We start from the raw sequence: 17,177 nt of genomic DNA on the forward strand, positions 1-17,177 counted from the left end.
CAAAACAAAACAAAACAAAACAAAAGGGCCAGCACAATGTCTTTCCTTTGCTTCTTTTCAGGCCTTTCCCTTTGATATAAAAGTAGTGAAGACTCTCTTCTGTTTGTCAGACTACAGAATGTGCCACAAACTGGGCACAGGGCCCATAGTTCCTGTCTTTGGCTCCTAAAGGGCAGGGCCTCAACCTTCAGCCTCAGCTCCCTGTAGCTTCTCTCCCTGGTAATCCTCACGTCCTTGCTGTTTGTAACAGAAGGGTGGAGGATGTTCGAGAGGAGAAATAACTCCCCCTTGAAAATTAGAAGCCACCGCCCCTCATTCGACTCACCTCTGTCAAGACTGGGCTTTAAGGACCTTGTGTGGAGTCTCCACCGGGTTAGTTAAGATGAAGCTGTATAGAAAAAGGCTCATTCTCCTTTAACGACTACTTCTGACCTCTTAGCGCATGCTGTCCTTGAGCCAGGTGCTGAGATTAAAGCCCTGAGCAAACACTGGAGATAATTACACTGATCATGGTGGCCCGGGTAGCCCAGACATCCTGGGCTCACTTCCTGGCCCGTGATCATACTCACCTTACAGAGCTGATGTGAGGATATGAAGACAGATGTGACTGGACAACTTGAAGAGCTGTTCCAGGGGAATGTTTGCAAGATGATTAAAACAAAACCCAATCCAACTCAAGCAAACGACCAATCAAACAAAAGCCTTGTAAGTTATTCCTGGAAAGGTGTAGAGATATGTTCCTCAATAGAAGTAGCTTAGACAGAATGAGATGGGAACAATTAAAAGTTTTTCATCTCTTCTCCTTAATTTTTAACCAACCAAACATGATTTTGAACGTAGCATTTCTTTCTAGACTTTTAACCCAGATTAACTGGGCAAAGATTCCAATAGAGAAAAAAAAAATAGCGTTCTGTTCCGAAACTGCCGGCCCTGTCTGCTCTCCATCCTGAGCTTCCTGGCCTAATCTCTGCCTTCCTCTTCCCAGTTCTCACTAGTCCCTGGACCCAGGAGAAAGAGCAACCCGCCCCAGCCTGAGGCTCCCGCGCAGCCCCGCCACACCGCTGGGCAGGGTTAGCCCGCCCCGCCCAACAGAAGAGGTGGAGAGGGTCATCGTGGGCGGGGCTTGGGGCGGGGCCACGGTTTAGGCGCGCGGCTGACGCGACCCAGGGATTTTGAGGGGAAGGGAGAGTGACAGGAGAGGCGCGGCCCGGAGTCGGGGCGGGATGATGCGTGCGGAGGCGGGTCCAGGCTTCAGGGAACCTGGGCGCGGCGATCAGGGGCGGGGCTTCTCTACAGTGGGCGGGGTCTCGGCGGGTCCAGGCTGAGCGGGTAGGGGCTGGCGGGGGCCGAGCTCCTGCACTCAATCCTCCCGGCTGCTCTCGAGCTGCACCGTCTTCCCGGACCCGGGACGCCGCGGCCAGGGCGAGGAGGCCAGAAGTACGCGGCGATGGCTCCGTGGGGACTCCCGGGGTCCGCTGTGCTTGCTGCTTCAGTGTTCGTCCGAGGCGCTGTGAGTTCGCCGCTGGTGGCCTCGGGTGAGTGCTTGGTCCGGGTCGGGATGCCTGGCGAGTTGGGTCTGCGCACGGAAGGGAGCCTGGGGCCCGACGGGTCCGGACCGGTCGAGCCCACAGCCCCGCCGCGCCCTGAGTTGCGCGCGCCTTGCTATGCTACCGGATCTGGCTCTGAACATCTGGGTGTCCCGGGGTGTCCCGGGCAGGGTGCGGCGCACAGCACGTCTCGAGTCCCCTCCCCACCCGCCTGCCCGCCTGCCCGCCTGCCCGCCTGCCGGGGTCCCGCCTTCCCTACCCCGCCGCTTCTAAGAACGGCGGGATCCCCAACTCGGACTCTTCAGGGTGTCGCTTTCCTGGGGCGCCTTCTCCCCAGCCGTGGACCCCTTTCTACTGTCCTGGTCCTCAGAGGCCTCAGCAGCCGAAGATCTTGACACCCGGGACCGGGTTCTGCTTTACAGTCTCCTTCCTGGCTATATTTTCTTTCCTTTTCATTATATTAAAGCCTTGAAAGTGCCAGTCTTTGCAGGTGGTTAGGATTCTTTTAATAAGTCGGGAATTTCACGCCTTCCCATGCTGGGTAAATTAGGCAGGGTAAGAGGAAAGGACATCTATAATGTATACTGCTTTTTCTTTGTATCAAATCCTGCCTTCACAAAAGGAACCTCTGTGGTCAGGGTGGAAGCCACCAGCTGAGACGCTGAGTGCTGTCTTCAACTACGTGCCGCCAGCGGGATTTTCTAACTGAAATCTTAAGAGTCTACCTTTTACTTGAGGACGCCTTGGCTGTGTGTTCCTGTTTTTATAAGACACACACCAGGGATTCTTAATAATTGTTTCCCCCTCTTAATTGCCACCTCACTGCAGTGCTTAAAAAAAAAAAAGTTAAGTCTTCCTGGCCATTTGGGGTTACCACAGGCTGATTCTTACGTCAGCAGGCTCTGCCAAGCTTGCCTTCAGGGGTGGCTCCTCTTCAGGCCCAAATAATAAGCAGCTGGAAGGCTTCCAACAGCAACTGTCTTCCTCTATAAAATATACGTACCGCTCTTTTCTGAGAACGTTCTAGTCTCTCAGAGTTTTGAAACTGGCTTTATCATTTGGCCTTTACTTTTTCATAGGAATCGGAATATGCTAGCAAGGGAACAGGATAATGTGTCTCCTGAGTATTTATTAGCAGATCCACATTTCCTTCAGCCATCTAAGGCGGGGAGGGGGGGAGAAGCTAGCTAGTGACAAGTTTTCTTGGATGGGAGATTTTCATATGCACCCTCTGTTTCTTTCCTGAGACTTGTAAATATAAAATAGGTTCAAAGTAGATTGGAGGCTGCAGGTAGTACAGGGTATCACTTGTTGCAGAGTTTGGAAAAAAATAAAGAAGCTTAACCCCGGGAGCCAGATTGTCACAGTTGAGGAAGTGAGGCTTGTGATCAGGCATCATCAGGAGAAACTCACTGCTAAAGTAGGTTTATGTTTTGCTGGGTTTCTGAACAGCATCTGGGTGTCAGGCCTGTAATGTGACTGAAGGAAGTCCTACGTAGCAGTGCTATTAGTAACCTCTTTTTGAGTGAAGGTTAATGAAGTATGTAAGGTGGAAAGGATAGCAGTTCAAATTTGCAGTCAGACTTGGGTTTTGTATCAAGCGATAAGCCTGGAAGAGCTGGTATCCAATCTCTTTGGACTCAAAGCCCAGAAGCAGGAAGAAAGAGATGGGAACTCAGAGACAGCCTGCTGTGTGCTTTAGTTGGGCACTTTATGTGTATTTTAAAACTTATTCCTCATGACCCAAGATGTGTTTATTTTCTGCAGAGCAGCTGAGGTCTGTCATCATATAGGTATCGTATCAGTAAGCATTGGATAAGGAGAGAGAGAGGGAGGGAGAGAGGAGAGAGAGAGAGAATATGAGAATACAGCCTGCATGATTTTAAATTCATTTTTTTCTTACTGTCCCTCACTGTCTCCCAGAGAAAATAGAGGCTAAGTCAACCTCAGCAACCTGACTTAAATTGAGAGATAGTTCTAAGATGCCCAAACATCACATCATGAGCCTGTAGTCATCCGAGCGCCACAGTGGAGAAAGGACCAAGCTTCTCAGTGGGTGGCAGTCTCTTTCACTTCCTTTTTTGTAAGCCATCTAAGCTGTGGCAGTAGACGCTCCAGTGCTGCAGCAGAGATGCTTTTCCAGGCTTTGCCTTCCTTATTTTTGTACTTGAGTTCACTGGTGACTCTCCTCCAGGCTTCTTGGTTTCTTACCCCTCCTGTCAGTGGGCAGAGCCCTGGAGTAGAAAGATGGTAAAACAGGTCCAGGGTGGGCCATGTGAGGGACGCTCGGTCCCTGGGCTCTGTGGACATCCAGCCAGCCTCAGATTCCTCATGTAGATGCTGAAGATATGTTTGATTAAATTCTGCGTTCTCTTTTGGCTGCGCAACTGCTTAGCTGAATGTCCACATAGTCCATAGACATTGGGTGCAGTGTTTTGGAAAAAAAAATAAATTCTTTGGAGCTTGGGATTTCATGATTACTCCAAATTTAAAGAGGAAATGAAAAATGTTACCATTGACTGCCATTTCTTTGTCTCGTCTGTGCATTTTTTTCCCGCCCTACAGAATAGTGAGGGAAACTTTGGAAGGAGTTAGATTTGAATGTGAGAAGCCACACTCCAGAGGATTCAAGCAGAAAACTTTGATTTTTTTTTTTTGTTTTGTTTTTAAAAAATGGTTAATTTGGCTTTGATGTTGAAGTCTTATTGCATTTTGGGCCATTTTAATTATAGCACTTAGAAGGACGCACATTAAAAAAATACTGTTATTTTAAAACAATTTGGTCTAAGTTTGAAGGTCTAAAATCAAAGTCGGCATCATTACACCTTGGCTTTGGGTGCAGAATGCTTGCCTTGCCTGCCTGCGGCCTGACACACTCAGGGATGCCTGGCTTCAATGCTTAGCACCACAGAAAGCCAATAGACAAACAAATAAAAATAGAAAAAGAAAGGAAGAAAAAGAAACAAAAGTAAATCATCATTAGTTAAAACTGTTTCTTAGAGTTTTCCAGTAATAAAGATTACAAAGTAACCAAGGTGGTTGGTTGTGTTTTAGGAATTGGAAAAGATTTTAAAATTTCATTTTCTTTTATTTACATGTAAATGACATCTATGCAATTTTTGTCCCTACTCCAGGATTATGATATGTATCATTTACATGCCACATTTAACTAGATTTAACATTGTACAGTCTTAATGTATGTGAGGTCAGTAAAGGTTTTGGGGCTGCTAAGCCAAGGGAGTCAAAAATCTTGTGTCACAAGGCTGAGCACAGTGGTGCAGGCTTTCAACCCCAGCACTCAGGAGGCAGAGGCAGGCTTATCTCTGTGAATTTGAAGCCGGCCTGGTCTATAGGGTGAGTTTCAGGGCAGCCAGGGCTACACCCAGAGACCCTGTCTCAACAAGCAAAAGCAAACTGACAACAAAAAGATCTGGTGTAAGACTGAGGGGCTAAACTGAAAGGCGGCATTGGTACAGTGTGGCATCCTTACTAGTTTGTTTGTTTGTTTTGTTTGTTTGTTTTTTTTTTTTTTTTGGAAAGGGAAGTTCAGTGTTTATTACTGCCTGTCTGAGGGCAGATCGTGCGGTCTTTGTACCCAGATCACTTCCTCTGTGTAATTCCACAGGACTGATCCTGTGTAAATGGCTGGGAATGGGGACCCTCTGAGACGTGGCAAGTCCCTCGGAGTTACCTGGGCCTCGCCCTTCTGTCCTATCCATTTAGTTCTGAAGTGCGTTCCGAACCATTATTTTTCCTCTTTGGAAGGAGAAATCTTTTCATTCTAAAATGCTTATGAAGAGTCACAGCGGCGTGACTCCCTCTGCAGTGGTCTAGGTGGTTTTGAAAAGTCCCTCCTCCTCCAGTTTGCGTGGGAGGAGGGAGTTACCCTTGATCTCTTACCTAGAGGTGCTTGCCTCAGTCCGCATTCCATTCTGGTCTTCTTGCTTCTTGACCTTGGGTAGTATCTTAACACAGTGCAGTTTTATTGGGCCTGTCCTTTTTACCTTTGTCATATGCAGTCTCCCTTTCTGAAGCACTGGAAAGGTGTCTTAGTGTTCCATTCTGTAGCCTCACCGTGTTTTACCACAACGTGTTTCCTTTTTGAGAGGCTGTTGCTGTCAGTGATTGTTTTAAAATGAGATTTAAATCTCCCTTGTTTCCACATAACACCTCTGTCCACAAGGCTTGGTGTAATAGTTGGTTACCTGTGTAGAAAATGGGTTTTTGGAAAAGTAACTTGGAGGTCAGTGCTGTTCACATCGTGAGGCTGTTGATAACTCCAGGTTTGTACTCTTACTGCGGTGGCCTAAAGCATTCACTGCTTGATTTTAGTATTTTTCCTCTGGAAAAAAAAAAGTAGCTGCTTATTTGTCAGGCAAGTGTTGGTATCTTATTTTAATGTTATCACCTTTGGTTTTTGTAAGATTGGCTATCTTTTTTTTTCTACTATTCTTTATCAGGTTGGTTTTCTTTGCCCCTCCCAAGTATCCAAGGCATTATTAGTACATTGCTGCAATCGTTTCTGGACACTTCTCAAATGCAAAATGCTCTGGAAAAAATGAGGGGTTTTAATATACTGTGGTGGTGGTAACACACGGCCTGCCCCCGTGGGAGATGCTCGAGTTCGTCGCTCTCACATAGGCTGAGTCTCCATGGGCCATGTTGCAGCCACCCAGCATGTGTGACTTCTGAGTGTGACACAGGGCTTGTTGAGTGACCTCAGCTACCTTTCTGTAATCGCGCATCTGCCTCCAGGGTTTCAGTTAAGGACTCACGGTCTTGCATTTCCCTTCCCTGACTCATCTGTTCATGTTTTCTCACATCCACTGGGAGCCAAGTATAAACATCCCATACAGATATCTAAAATATCCCATGGAGAAATAGCAGGGATCCTGCACAGGGGTTGGAGCGAAGGGCTCAGTGGTTAAGGGTGGTGGTTGGCCTGAATTTGATTTCCAGCACCCACATGGCAACTTAAAACCATCTGTAACTAACTCCAGATGCAGGCATGTGATGCTCTTTTCTGTTCTCTATGGGGGGCCCAGGCACCAACATACTACATAGACATACATACAACCAGGCAAAGCACTCACACACTTAGACATAAAAACACATCTTAAAATCTTACAGAGATTTGAAAAGTGACAAATAGTCAGTAGAGACTTTTAAAAAAAAAACAGGCAAATACCCACGAAGACAGTAACCTCTGTGCCGCAGAGTGCTTCAGGAACAGGAGAGCCGCCTGGACATTCTACAGTGGGATCTGATAAAGACACTTGGACGCCGCTGGGTTTCTGCATCTCTTGGGTAGCTCGATGTAATGGAACCTTGATGGGTGAGTAGAGAGCTTAGGCTGGCTCTCTTCTTTGCCAGCTAGTGACACGGCTCCCTTTGTGAGAGAAAGAAATTGAATCCGCCAAGGAGCCTTTCGGAGCTACCCCCAGGCAACCTGAGTTCTTGGGGCCAGTCATCTTATCTGGAGGCGTCTTTGGCCAGCCTCCTTGAACTCAGGAGACCCAGTTTCCATTACCACTTGCAATACCCCAAGGCCCGCAGCCTTATTGTCTTTCCTCCTCTGGCACTGCCTGGGATCCCCAAAAAGAGACAATTCCCCAGCCTGGGTTCCTCTGTTTCCTGTGTTAGTTGGCAGCCCCTCCCAGGACCCCTCCCCTAAGCTCCGACTGTACTTGGTTTGCAAACTCCTGGGTATAACAACAATTTCAACCACTAATAAAAGTGCCTGTCTCGCAGAGAAAACAAACCTTTAAACCACACCCCTTACCTGTATTACGGAGAAAACACAGCCAAGCTGCTTCGTCTGGTTATTATCACAATTACGGGAGCTACAGCATGGGATGCTCGCCGCAGTGTTTGCGGTGTAGGCATGCCAAAAAGGTTTGCTTTATTAGCCGCCCCATAGCCAGGCGGTAACCTTTCACATAAAAAAGATGAAACAAAGTTTCTAACCATTCCAGAACTGGTCTTAAACCTATAACTCCAGCACTAGACAGGGGATTGCTGTTAGTTCAAGGCCAGCCTGGGCTGCATAGTGAGTTTTAAGTTAACCTGGGCTCCAGTATGAAACTACATTTAAGGCAAAACAACCAAAACAAATCGAACTAATCACTCCAGAAATGTCCTTTTCCTAGTTCTCCACCATTGCCAAGCCCATTGTCCTATACCTCGGAGCTCGGGGCTCTGGTGCTGAAGATGGAAGGGACAAGAGGGGCCTTTGAGGAAGCAGGGTTGGGCTGCGTCTCCACCCAATGGGAGTGGGAATAGGGGCACTGGGCTTGACTGTGTGGCTTCTCGTGGGAGGGAGAGGCAACACTGGCAGCCACAGTATTACAAGGAAAGAGAATGAAGCTAGGAAGCCATTACCTGTATAGAGAGAGACAACGACGCTTTCCTTTGGAAGAACTTGGGGGACTCCAATGCAGCCAGCCAGTCTATAGTTGTAGGCACAAAAAAACGAGTCTGCGTTTCCTTGGGATTTGATGTAGTTGTCACATCATATGCTTTGGTTAGTGAAGGTCTAATTGGTTACTGGGCTTCTCTTTACGTACAGGGGCATACTTGGATGGAATCAAATTTCACTACAAGGAAGCAAAGTCTGCTAGTATTAGGGTCCCTGGTGGTGTCCCCAGAGTTTACTTAGTGGAGAGGCAACTGAGTTGGTACCACCAAGACTTAAGAACGCTCCTTTGTACCTTCTGGGACCGTCCTTGCCCTGTTGGCATGTCCTTGCATTGACACGGACCCCACAGATGTCCTTGCTCCTGGAAGGTCCTCTGTCCACACCTTCGCCTGGTGCTCACGCCCCAGAAGGTCTGCTTCTCCAGCTTCTTCATGTGGGGTGTGCCTGACCTCAGACGAGCGATGGCTGTTATAGGAGTGACTCTTGTTCTTAGTGACATGCCTTAGAGATGGTCATTTTGTTATTAGTCTCTTTGTTGTGCATACGGGGCTAGCAGCCATTAGGGTGACATCATGGGTGGATCTTGTTCACTGCCCAGGTCTGACTTTCAGACCTAGAATAGGTCTCTCAGAGAGAGAATGCCAGCAACAAGAAGACCCGAGGGGAAACTGAGACATCAAGAGGACGTATTAGTGAACATTTTTCAGTGTAAAGGTTTTTAAACTCCAAATCTATTCATGAATCTCTTTTCAAAATCACAGTCAGTTATATTCTGCCAGCCAATGCCAGTTGTGTGCGCATCATATTTTAAATATCACAACCCATGAAGTATTTAAAACCATTTATTTCACGAGCATCTTCGTCTCCTTTCTATCGCTATATAGCAGATTGCTTGCCACTGGGTACCTGATGAAGACTAGACGTGCATTTGGCTCTTGGTTTGGTCCATGAGCATGCTGGCATCTGTGTGGCATCCGGAGAGGGCCTCCAGTGCATCACAACATAGCAGAGGCCATTGCGAGGCAAGCCGGAGCATGCATGCCAGTATGGCTTCTGCTTTCTCGGCTTCATTACCTCATCGAATCCCAATTGCCCTTCAAAGGCTCCACAAACTCTATATGCCACAAACTCTATACGCCACAAACTCAGGTCTCGGAATTAAGTCTCAACACAGTCAAATATGGCAATAGATTCCTCTGATTGATGGAGAGAGGATGACCAAGGAGACCAGGGGGAAAGTAAATATTAACAAAGCACCAACAACACACAAGGCACAGAAGATGAAGTGATGTGAACAGGGTATATGAACCCTTGCCCCAAGGGTCTGTCGTCTTAGCATCTCAGTAAGGAAAGAGAGGCACAGGGCCAGAGTATCTAACCTGGGGCTGGGGTGAGGTGTGTGGAGAATTGAGAACCCAGGCCAGGTGGGGCAAGCATTCTGGAGCAAATAAGATTTAAATTTCCACTGCACAGCTATAGGCATTAGCTGGGTAAAAGGAACCAGTGGTTGCTGAAGAGTGATGTGTGTGATGGTTTGGATATATGCTGTGTCCTCAAAGGACCAAAAACCTATGGAAGAGATATAGTGCACCTGACCTTCATGCAGGTCATCTCGGGATCACAGTCTGAGAGAAGTCATAGGAAAGGTTTCCTGAAGTATTATCCTTGATTTCAGCTGGATACAAGGCAGGACAGGCTAGCCCAAGACAATGGATGGGAATGTGAATGAAGGGTGCAAGCCCACATCTCCCCTCCCCACACCCCCCTGCTCACTTCGGATTCTTAAGGTGCTCACATCCTAAGGCCTTAGGAGGCTGGAAACTTAATGGATGCCACGTTTAGAGCTGATTAGCTTTATAAGATGCTTCTCCGCCATCCGAAGTTCTTCAGGTGAAAATTCTTTGTTTAACTCTGTACTCCATTTTTTAATAGGGTTATTTGGTTTTCTGGAGTCTAACTTCTTGAGTTCTTTATATATATTGGATATTAGCCCTCTATCTGATGTAGGGTTGGTGAATATCTTTTCCCAATTTGTAGCTTTAGATAAAGCCATTAGTGTAACATCCTCATGATCCAATCCTTACAGCATCATAGATTAAGAGAAAGGAGGAGAGACATGTAGTCTGTGTCCTCTGTCTCTCTGTGTCTGTGTCATTTGTGTGCACAGTCCCTATTTCTCTATGTGAGACCCTCAACTACCCTTCACACCCTGTCAGCAAAAAGACCACCATTAGGCCGGGTCTCTGGAGCTTCTAGAAGTGTGAACTAAGTACACTTCTCCTTTCAAGTAACCCAACCTCGTTGTTTTGGCAGCTGAAATGGGCTAATAGAGCAGCGAACTAAGCTGTGGCCAACGCTTCTCAAACAGGGTGTCCATCTGGAGGCTGGTCATGGCCCAGGTGGCCGGCCTCACCCTGGAGCAGCTAAGAGAATATTCAGTGGGCTTAAGATGAGAAAGGAGAGTTTGCTTTTCTGTCTCATTTCCTGTTGATGTTGACTAAGAATCGGAAGTGAGCAGGGGAGTGTGGGGGAGGGGAGATAAGGGCTTACACCCCCCCCCATTTCATTTGCATTCTCACCCATTGTCTTGGGCTAGCCTGTCCTGCCTTGTATCCATGCTTCCAGCTGAGATGAAGGATAATACTTCAGGAAACCTTTCCTGTGACTTCTCTCAGACTGTGATCCCGAGATGACCCGCATGAAGGTCAGGTGCCCTATATCTCTTCCATGGTTTTTGGCCCTCAGTTATATGCATTTGCTTCCTATTAACTAGAATTCAACTAGAATTCTTTGTGGCGGCCGAGTGGATGAGATGTGTTAACTAGTTGATCGCTTGAGCAGATTTAACTCTCTCGCAGTCACTGGGAGGAGCAGGTCACTGTGGTCTGCTCTGTGGCATGGAGGGAACTGAGTCTTACAGGGAGTGATCAGGACGAGAAGCGAGATTTCTTGCTCATCACAGAGGAGGGCAAGCCAAAGCTGGGTGGGTGAATGTTCCTGGCCCCTGGACGTTCCTTGTGTTGTGTGAAATGATGTGCGTGCCCCGCTCTCAGTCGGAGGAAAGATTTATGTTTAATCTGTGTCTCATTCTTGCTCTGGCCACTTAAAGAGAAAACCAAGGCACAGCAAGTGAAAGTGGGATTTTGTTGCTAGTCAGAAATAGTTAATTAACCTAAGACATCTCTGAATATTGCCTACCCCACCCCTTCTTAGGACGGGGTCTTACTAGGTAGCTTATGCTGGCCTTGAACTCACTCTGAAGTCTAGGCAGGCTTTAAGTTTACCTCCCAGAGGCAGGAAAGATGGCTCACATGCTGAGAGAGAGCACTTGCAGCTTTTGCAGAGGCCCCAGGTTCAGTTCCTAGCACCCACACTGTGGTTTACAACCATCCCCTGGCTTCCACAGGATCAGGCACGCTCATGATGCACATGTATACAGGCAAATGAAAAAAAAATTGTAAAATTGTAGTTCTCCTGCCTCAGGCTCACGAGTGCTGGAATTACAGCTGTGCCACCATCTGTTGTAATTAAATGAATACGTGATTGGATTTTTCTTTATCGTGGCATAGTGATGTTCACCTTTAATCTCAACACTCAGAAGGCAAAGCCAGGTGGTTCTAGGCTAGCCTGATCTACATAGTGACCTCTAGGTCAGCCAGGGAGAGATATATATATATATAAAGTGAGACATCCCCTTCTCTCCAAACAAGTTATGTTTTTGAAAGTTTTGACGTATTAGAGATATGAGGGAAGAAAACTTGCTTTTAATTCATCAAAAGACACCAATTAAATAAACTTTTTTAGCCAGCTGCTTAAATTAGTCTGGTGGAAACTTTACAAAGAACCTATATGTCACATGCCACACAGAGCCGGAGAGGAAGAGCACCTTTCAGTTCTGATGGCTTGCAGAGACAACTCCTCTGTGCACACCCACAGGCATAAAGCAGCTTTCCGAGATTCTGCTAAGGGGAGGAAGTTTGAAGCACTCCCTGGACCTTTTATCTCATAGTGTAAGGAGGGGGGGGTGAGGACATATTTCCCACTGTTCATGGCCCTCCTGAGCTGGAAGTGCAGCCACAGTCATGTGAATTGTTCACAATATAGAAAGCAGCAGCTGTGATTTCCTGGCATTGGCAAGGTGACAGGTGGTTAGCCACAGACGTTACATAGTATCATTTTCTTTTGCTTGTATGTGCATGGCCTGAATGCTTACACTGCTTCCCGGAATCTTCCACCTTCTTGCCTCTGCTAAAGGCAAAATACCAAACAGCCACCAGGACAAAAGGCAAGAAAGGCCTCAGGCAGGGTCTAAGGTTGGGAGACTGAGCTGGGAAGTTGGGCTTTGCAGGAGAAAATATTTCACAGCCGTGTTTGCCAGGTAGGTGTCAAATAGCTGTTGCAGCTAAAACTTGCAGATAATTTTGCGCACGCAGCATGCAGTTAATGAAAACACGGGTTTGCCTTATTTGAGATACTGCCGGGTAGCTATGGTGTACGTGTAACGAGCGCACACCTTATTTAGTTTTCTAAATTAATTCTGTGAACCTTATGATGGAGAAGTGTAGATAAGCCCTGAATGGGAGTCCTTGTGTCGTAGTGGAAAAAGGGGTTTGGTGTAATCAGAACCACAGACTAAGTGTTGTGTGAGATCACAGAAGGAGACTTCCCTTTTGAAGTGAAGGACACAAAGAACTCCATAGCCTGAAACTGGGCATTGACTGTGATCCACAAAGGGAACTGTGCATACTAACCCCATGGTTAGAACAGCTTGGGCAACACTGGAGCCAGGGACAGTCACGCCTGCTCAGGTGGGGCAGAGCTTCTCAGTGAATGTTGAATGGTGGGAGGCTCCGCAGGGGAGACTGAGGTGAGGCTCCTGAGCTCTTGAAGGACCTTATTGTGCTGTGTAAGGAAACTGGGGCTGATCCGGGCGTTGGTGGCACCACGCCTTTAATCCCAGCACTTGGGAGGCAGAGGCAGGCGGATTTCTGAGTTCCCGGCCAGCCTGGACTATAGAGTAAGTTCCAGGACAGCCAGGGCTACACAGAGAAACCCTGTCTCGAAAAAACCAAAAAACAAAACAAAAAAAGCTGGGTCTGGGGAGTGGAGGAGAGAGGAGCAGAGGAGTGTTGGATTGCCCTGTGATGGAAGAGCCCCAGACCCTGCTATGTTTAGGACTGGGGTTTGTAGCAGGTTCCGAACTGTCAGTGAAGCTCTGGGATGTTTTCCAGTACCTTCGTAGGGTGGAGGTAGGAAGGAGAGCTCAAGGGAACCCTAGTGCAAAATCAGGCTCGTTTTGGTTTTTTATATGTCTTGGAGTCATCTGCAGGATCAAGTAACTAATACCATCCTTTGTAAGGGAGACAAGACAAACATAGCCGATATAATATAGTCGATTTTATGTGACATGCAGATGGGAGGAATCTTTCAGTTTAAGGGATTCAGGGAATGAGAGTGATGACGTCAGGGCGGTGGGCGGAATCCTGGCCATATGAGAGTCAAGGAGTAGTCCTGGTACCCGCTTGTCTCCTGTTAGTCACTCCTCCGAAATCCTACAAAGCAGCTTGGGTACAGGATTTATTTTTGGAAGCCCATTGGACATTTGCATTTCTCAGCCCTGCTGTTCTTCAAGAACACATTGCTTGCCATCTCCTTCTGGGTCGGAGTGCTGTCACCTTTAGGGCAGGGTCCATAAACAAAGCTTGCCACAGGGCTCCATCACTGTCTCTTCCTGCAGATCTGTTTCTCTGCTTTGCAGTGCCTTGCAATGTCACTGGACAGATCTGGGAGTCAGGCAACGTGAGAACGATCTATCGAATGTTTGGTGTCTGTGTACTATGTCAACAGTCCTTACACAGATTACACTCCGTGTCTGGGATGGAATTGGAGAGAGAGGATTGAGGAGGGAGGGCAGGGCGACAGGAGGGTTGGCCTTATCCCTGCTGAGGCCCATGCTGTGACAGTGCTGTACCTGAAGTATTATTGAACAGAGTTCTTGACATTGGTCAGTGTAGTTGGTCTGTTCTTCTCTCTCTTGTGCAGATGTCTTTTAAAGCCCTCAGAATTTACTAACCTATAGGGCATGTAGATGTATGAGTCTCTCTTGGGCCTAAAGAGCCCCTTTGACCACATTTGAGATTTCATTAGTGAGGTAACCGTACGTGAGACTGGACATTGTTTCAGTATGGCGCTGGTGATGGGAGGAACCAGCCATGTGGTGGAAGGGCTGGAGCCTTCTGTCCTTTCCTTGATCTCTGGAGTCCAGTGGACATTAGCCAATGGTTGAGTTGGTCAGGCTTTTTAAAAGTTTTGTACCTGGGCTGGAGAGATGACTCAGTCGTTAAGAGCACTTGCCTGCCCTTCCGGAGGTCCTGAGTTCAATTCCCAGCAACCACATGGTAACTCACAACCATCTATAATGAGATCTGGTGGCCTCTTCTGGTGTGTCTGAGTATGTATGTACTCACATACATAAAATACATAAATTCTTTTTAAAAAAAGGGGGTCTGTACCAGGGCATGGAGGGGCCTTCTCCAGTAAACTCAGGGCTGTGCTGGCAGGTGGTACCCCCCAGGGGGTGTGGGAGCTGTCTGTCTTTGCCTTTTCTTCCATTTGGCTGTCCTGGTTTACTATAGTCTTCATAATGAATCTGTGGTCATAGAAGACAACTTTTTGAGTTCTGTAAGACATTCCAGTAAATTATTGAAATGGGACATTGTAGAAACACTGAAATCTGTAGCCAAGAGTAGTAGTCTTTGAGGTCTTTGGAGGGGAAAGCTCTTAACTGAAGGGTCTACACCTGCTCCAGGCTGATAGGGTCAGCCTTTAATTGAACCCTAGGACACCCAGTGGGGGTTAGGAAAATGAAACAGTTGAATCTCTCTGGGAAGCCATTGGAGCCAACATTAAAACATGCCTGGAATCATCTCTGCAATCACACCTGTATTCACCTTAGAGAAAAGCACATTTACAGACTAACAGGAAAGTGAGAGTTCTCAGACCACTGCCTTGCTGCTCAGATCCTTGCCCTCTGATTTATTGTATCCCGAAGTGGAAGGTACACCATTTGGTTTCCTTGGCCTTTGATTCCTGTAGTGTGGCTCAGAGGTCTCTTAGCATGGTCTCTGCCTCCAGCCTATAGAAATATTGGAGGTGTCACTGTGGATGGTAGCTTTGGGCAGCCCCATAGTGAGGGATTCTGGTCTACCTCTGCAGAATGAATACTGCTGTTAGGTTGGACCATGTGAAAAAAAAAATGCCGATATTCAACTGTTTCCACCTATGGTGGCAACAGTTCATGTTTGAACTAACAGTAATAATGACTCCTTACTGATTTCCTTATTTGTTGTGAAGACTCCAGCGCTTCTGATTATCATTAACATTTATTTATTTATTTTTTTTTTTTAGAAAATTTGTTAAGAAATAGAGAAGAAAAAAAAACCTGTCACCTTCCTACTAACTGGAAGGGAATTTAGTTAATACTAAATCGAGCAAGTGTTGTCTAACACTGCTTTTTTTTTCTATGAATAAATTACTGGGAAGTGAAAAATTTTAATTTTATAGTTAACATTTTTACGTATTATATGTGTGTGTTTGTATGCATGTACATGCACTTGGGTGTTCACACAGGTCACAGTGTAGGCCTGGAGGTCAGAGGGCAGCTTTCAGAAGTTGCTTTTCTTCTCTATTCAAGGCTTACCTCAGTGCATTTGATTACCCAGAGCAGGAAGGACTATGGATAATCTTACTCTCTGGGATTTTACTGAATGCCAAAATCCTTCACTCCAGCGCAGACCATCATTGCACGGTGCCTGCTGCCTCCCCTCTGCCACTTGCATCTATAGATGTGCAACCTGGGGCAGCTTATCTGTAAAATGAGGTTCAAAATAATAGCTACTTCCCTGGATTATTGTCAAGGCTGAATAACGTGTTAATATCTAAATTATAGATAACCTATGGTAGAGTAACGGTACAGATACTTATCAATATGTGACGATTATAGTATTTTTTCTATGTATAAGTTGTTGCATATTTACCTATTTATTTTTTTCAATTTTGGCCTTGTAGCTCAGGCTGCCCTGGAACTCACAATCTTCCTGTCTGAGTTTCTGTGTTCTGATATTAAAGTCCTGCACTTGGTTTTCAGAGTTCCCATTTGGCCATCATGCTAATGGCCTTCATACTTGAATTCCTTCATCTGGTGTTTTTCCGATGACTCCATTTCTTCTTTCCAGGATTCTTTTCCCCATCTGATCTTTGGTTTTTCTCCTCACCCTCCTTTCCTTGCCTTTCTTCAGAGGTTGTGAGATGATTTCACATCAGGTGACTTCAGTGGGCTCAGAACCTTGAGGTTTCCTGGCTGTTCCCCTTCAGTTCCCGGTTCCCAGGTTCTCAGAAGCCAGCCTGACCCACGTGCCTGGCGTGTGGGAACACTGCCTGACTGAACCTGTGACTAATCGGAATGCCCTCTGTTTAGGATACTTTTGTAGTTTTTGGTTGAATCATTTTCCCCTTCCTGTTCCTGGAAGGAAGAGAAGGCCGGGCTGTGTGTGAATGTGATGTGAGAAATGTGGGAGCCTGCCTGCTGTGGAGAGCTCTGCCTTTTGCGCTGTGGCTCCGTGCTCGGTTGTTTTCTCGCTCTGTGAAGCCCTCATGGTTCTGCCTTGTGCTCTGTGCTCCGTGGTTCTGCCTTGTGCTCTGTGGCTCTGTGCTCCGTGGTTCTGCCTTGTGTCCTGTGGCTCTGTGCTCCGGGGTTCTGCCTTGTCTCCTGTGGCTCTGTGCTCCGTTGTTCTGCCTTGTGCTCTGTGGCTCTGTGCTCCGTGGTTCTGCCTTGTGTCCTGTGGCTCTGTGTTCCGTGGTTCTGCCTTGTGCTCTGTGGCTCTGTGCTCCGTGGTTCTGCCTTGTGCTCTGTGGCTCTGTGCTCCGTGGTTCTGCCTTGTGTCCTGTGGCTCTGTGCTCCGTGGTTCTGCCTTGTGTCCTGTGGCTCTGTGCTCCGGGGTTCTGCCTTGTCTCCTGTGGCTCTGTGCTCCGTTGTTCTGCCTTGTGCTCTGTGGCTCTGTGCTCCGTGGTTCTGCCTTGTGTCCTGTGGCTCTGTGTTCCGTGGTTCTGCCTTGTGCTCTGTGGCTCTGTGCTCCGTGGTTCTGCCTTGTGCTCTGTGGCTCTGTGCTCTGTGGTTCTGCCTTGTGTCCTGTGGCTCTGTGCTCCGTGGTTCT

General features: G+C 47.2%; 1 protein-coding gene across 2 annotated transcripts in view; it reads left to right on the top strand.

Annotated features, from left to right (window-relative positions):
* The first annotated feature begins 1,326 nt into the window (after positions 1-1,326).
* Positions 1,327-17,177, top strand: part of Rell1 (RELT like 1) — a 58,721-nt gene continuing 42,870 nt past the window's right edge. Inside the window, exon 1 of one of the 2 annotated variants that reach the window (XM_052198777.1) lies at positions 1,327-1,535. In XM_052198777.1, coding sequence (XP_052054737.1) covers positions 1,448-1,535 — 88 coding nt within the window. In that variant the 5' untranslated portion in view covers positions 1,327-1,447. The remainder of the gene's footprint in view (positions 1,536-17,177) is intronic. The other variant, XM_052198776.1, reaches the window with a different exon arrangement.

The sequence above is a fragment of the Apodemus sylvaticus genome, chromosome 11, assembly GCF_947179515.1.
Source record: "Apodemus sylvaticus chromosome 11, mApoSyl1.1, whole genome shotgun sequence".
NCBI classification, from domain to species: Eukaryota; Metazoa; Chordata; class Mammalia; order Rodentia; family Muridae; genus Apodemus; species Apodemus sylvaticus.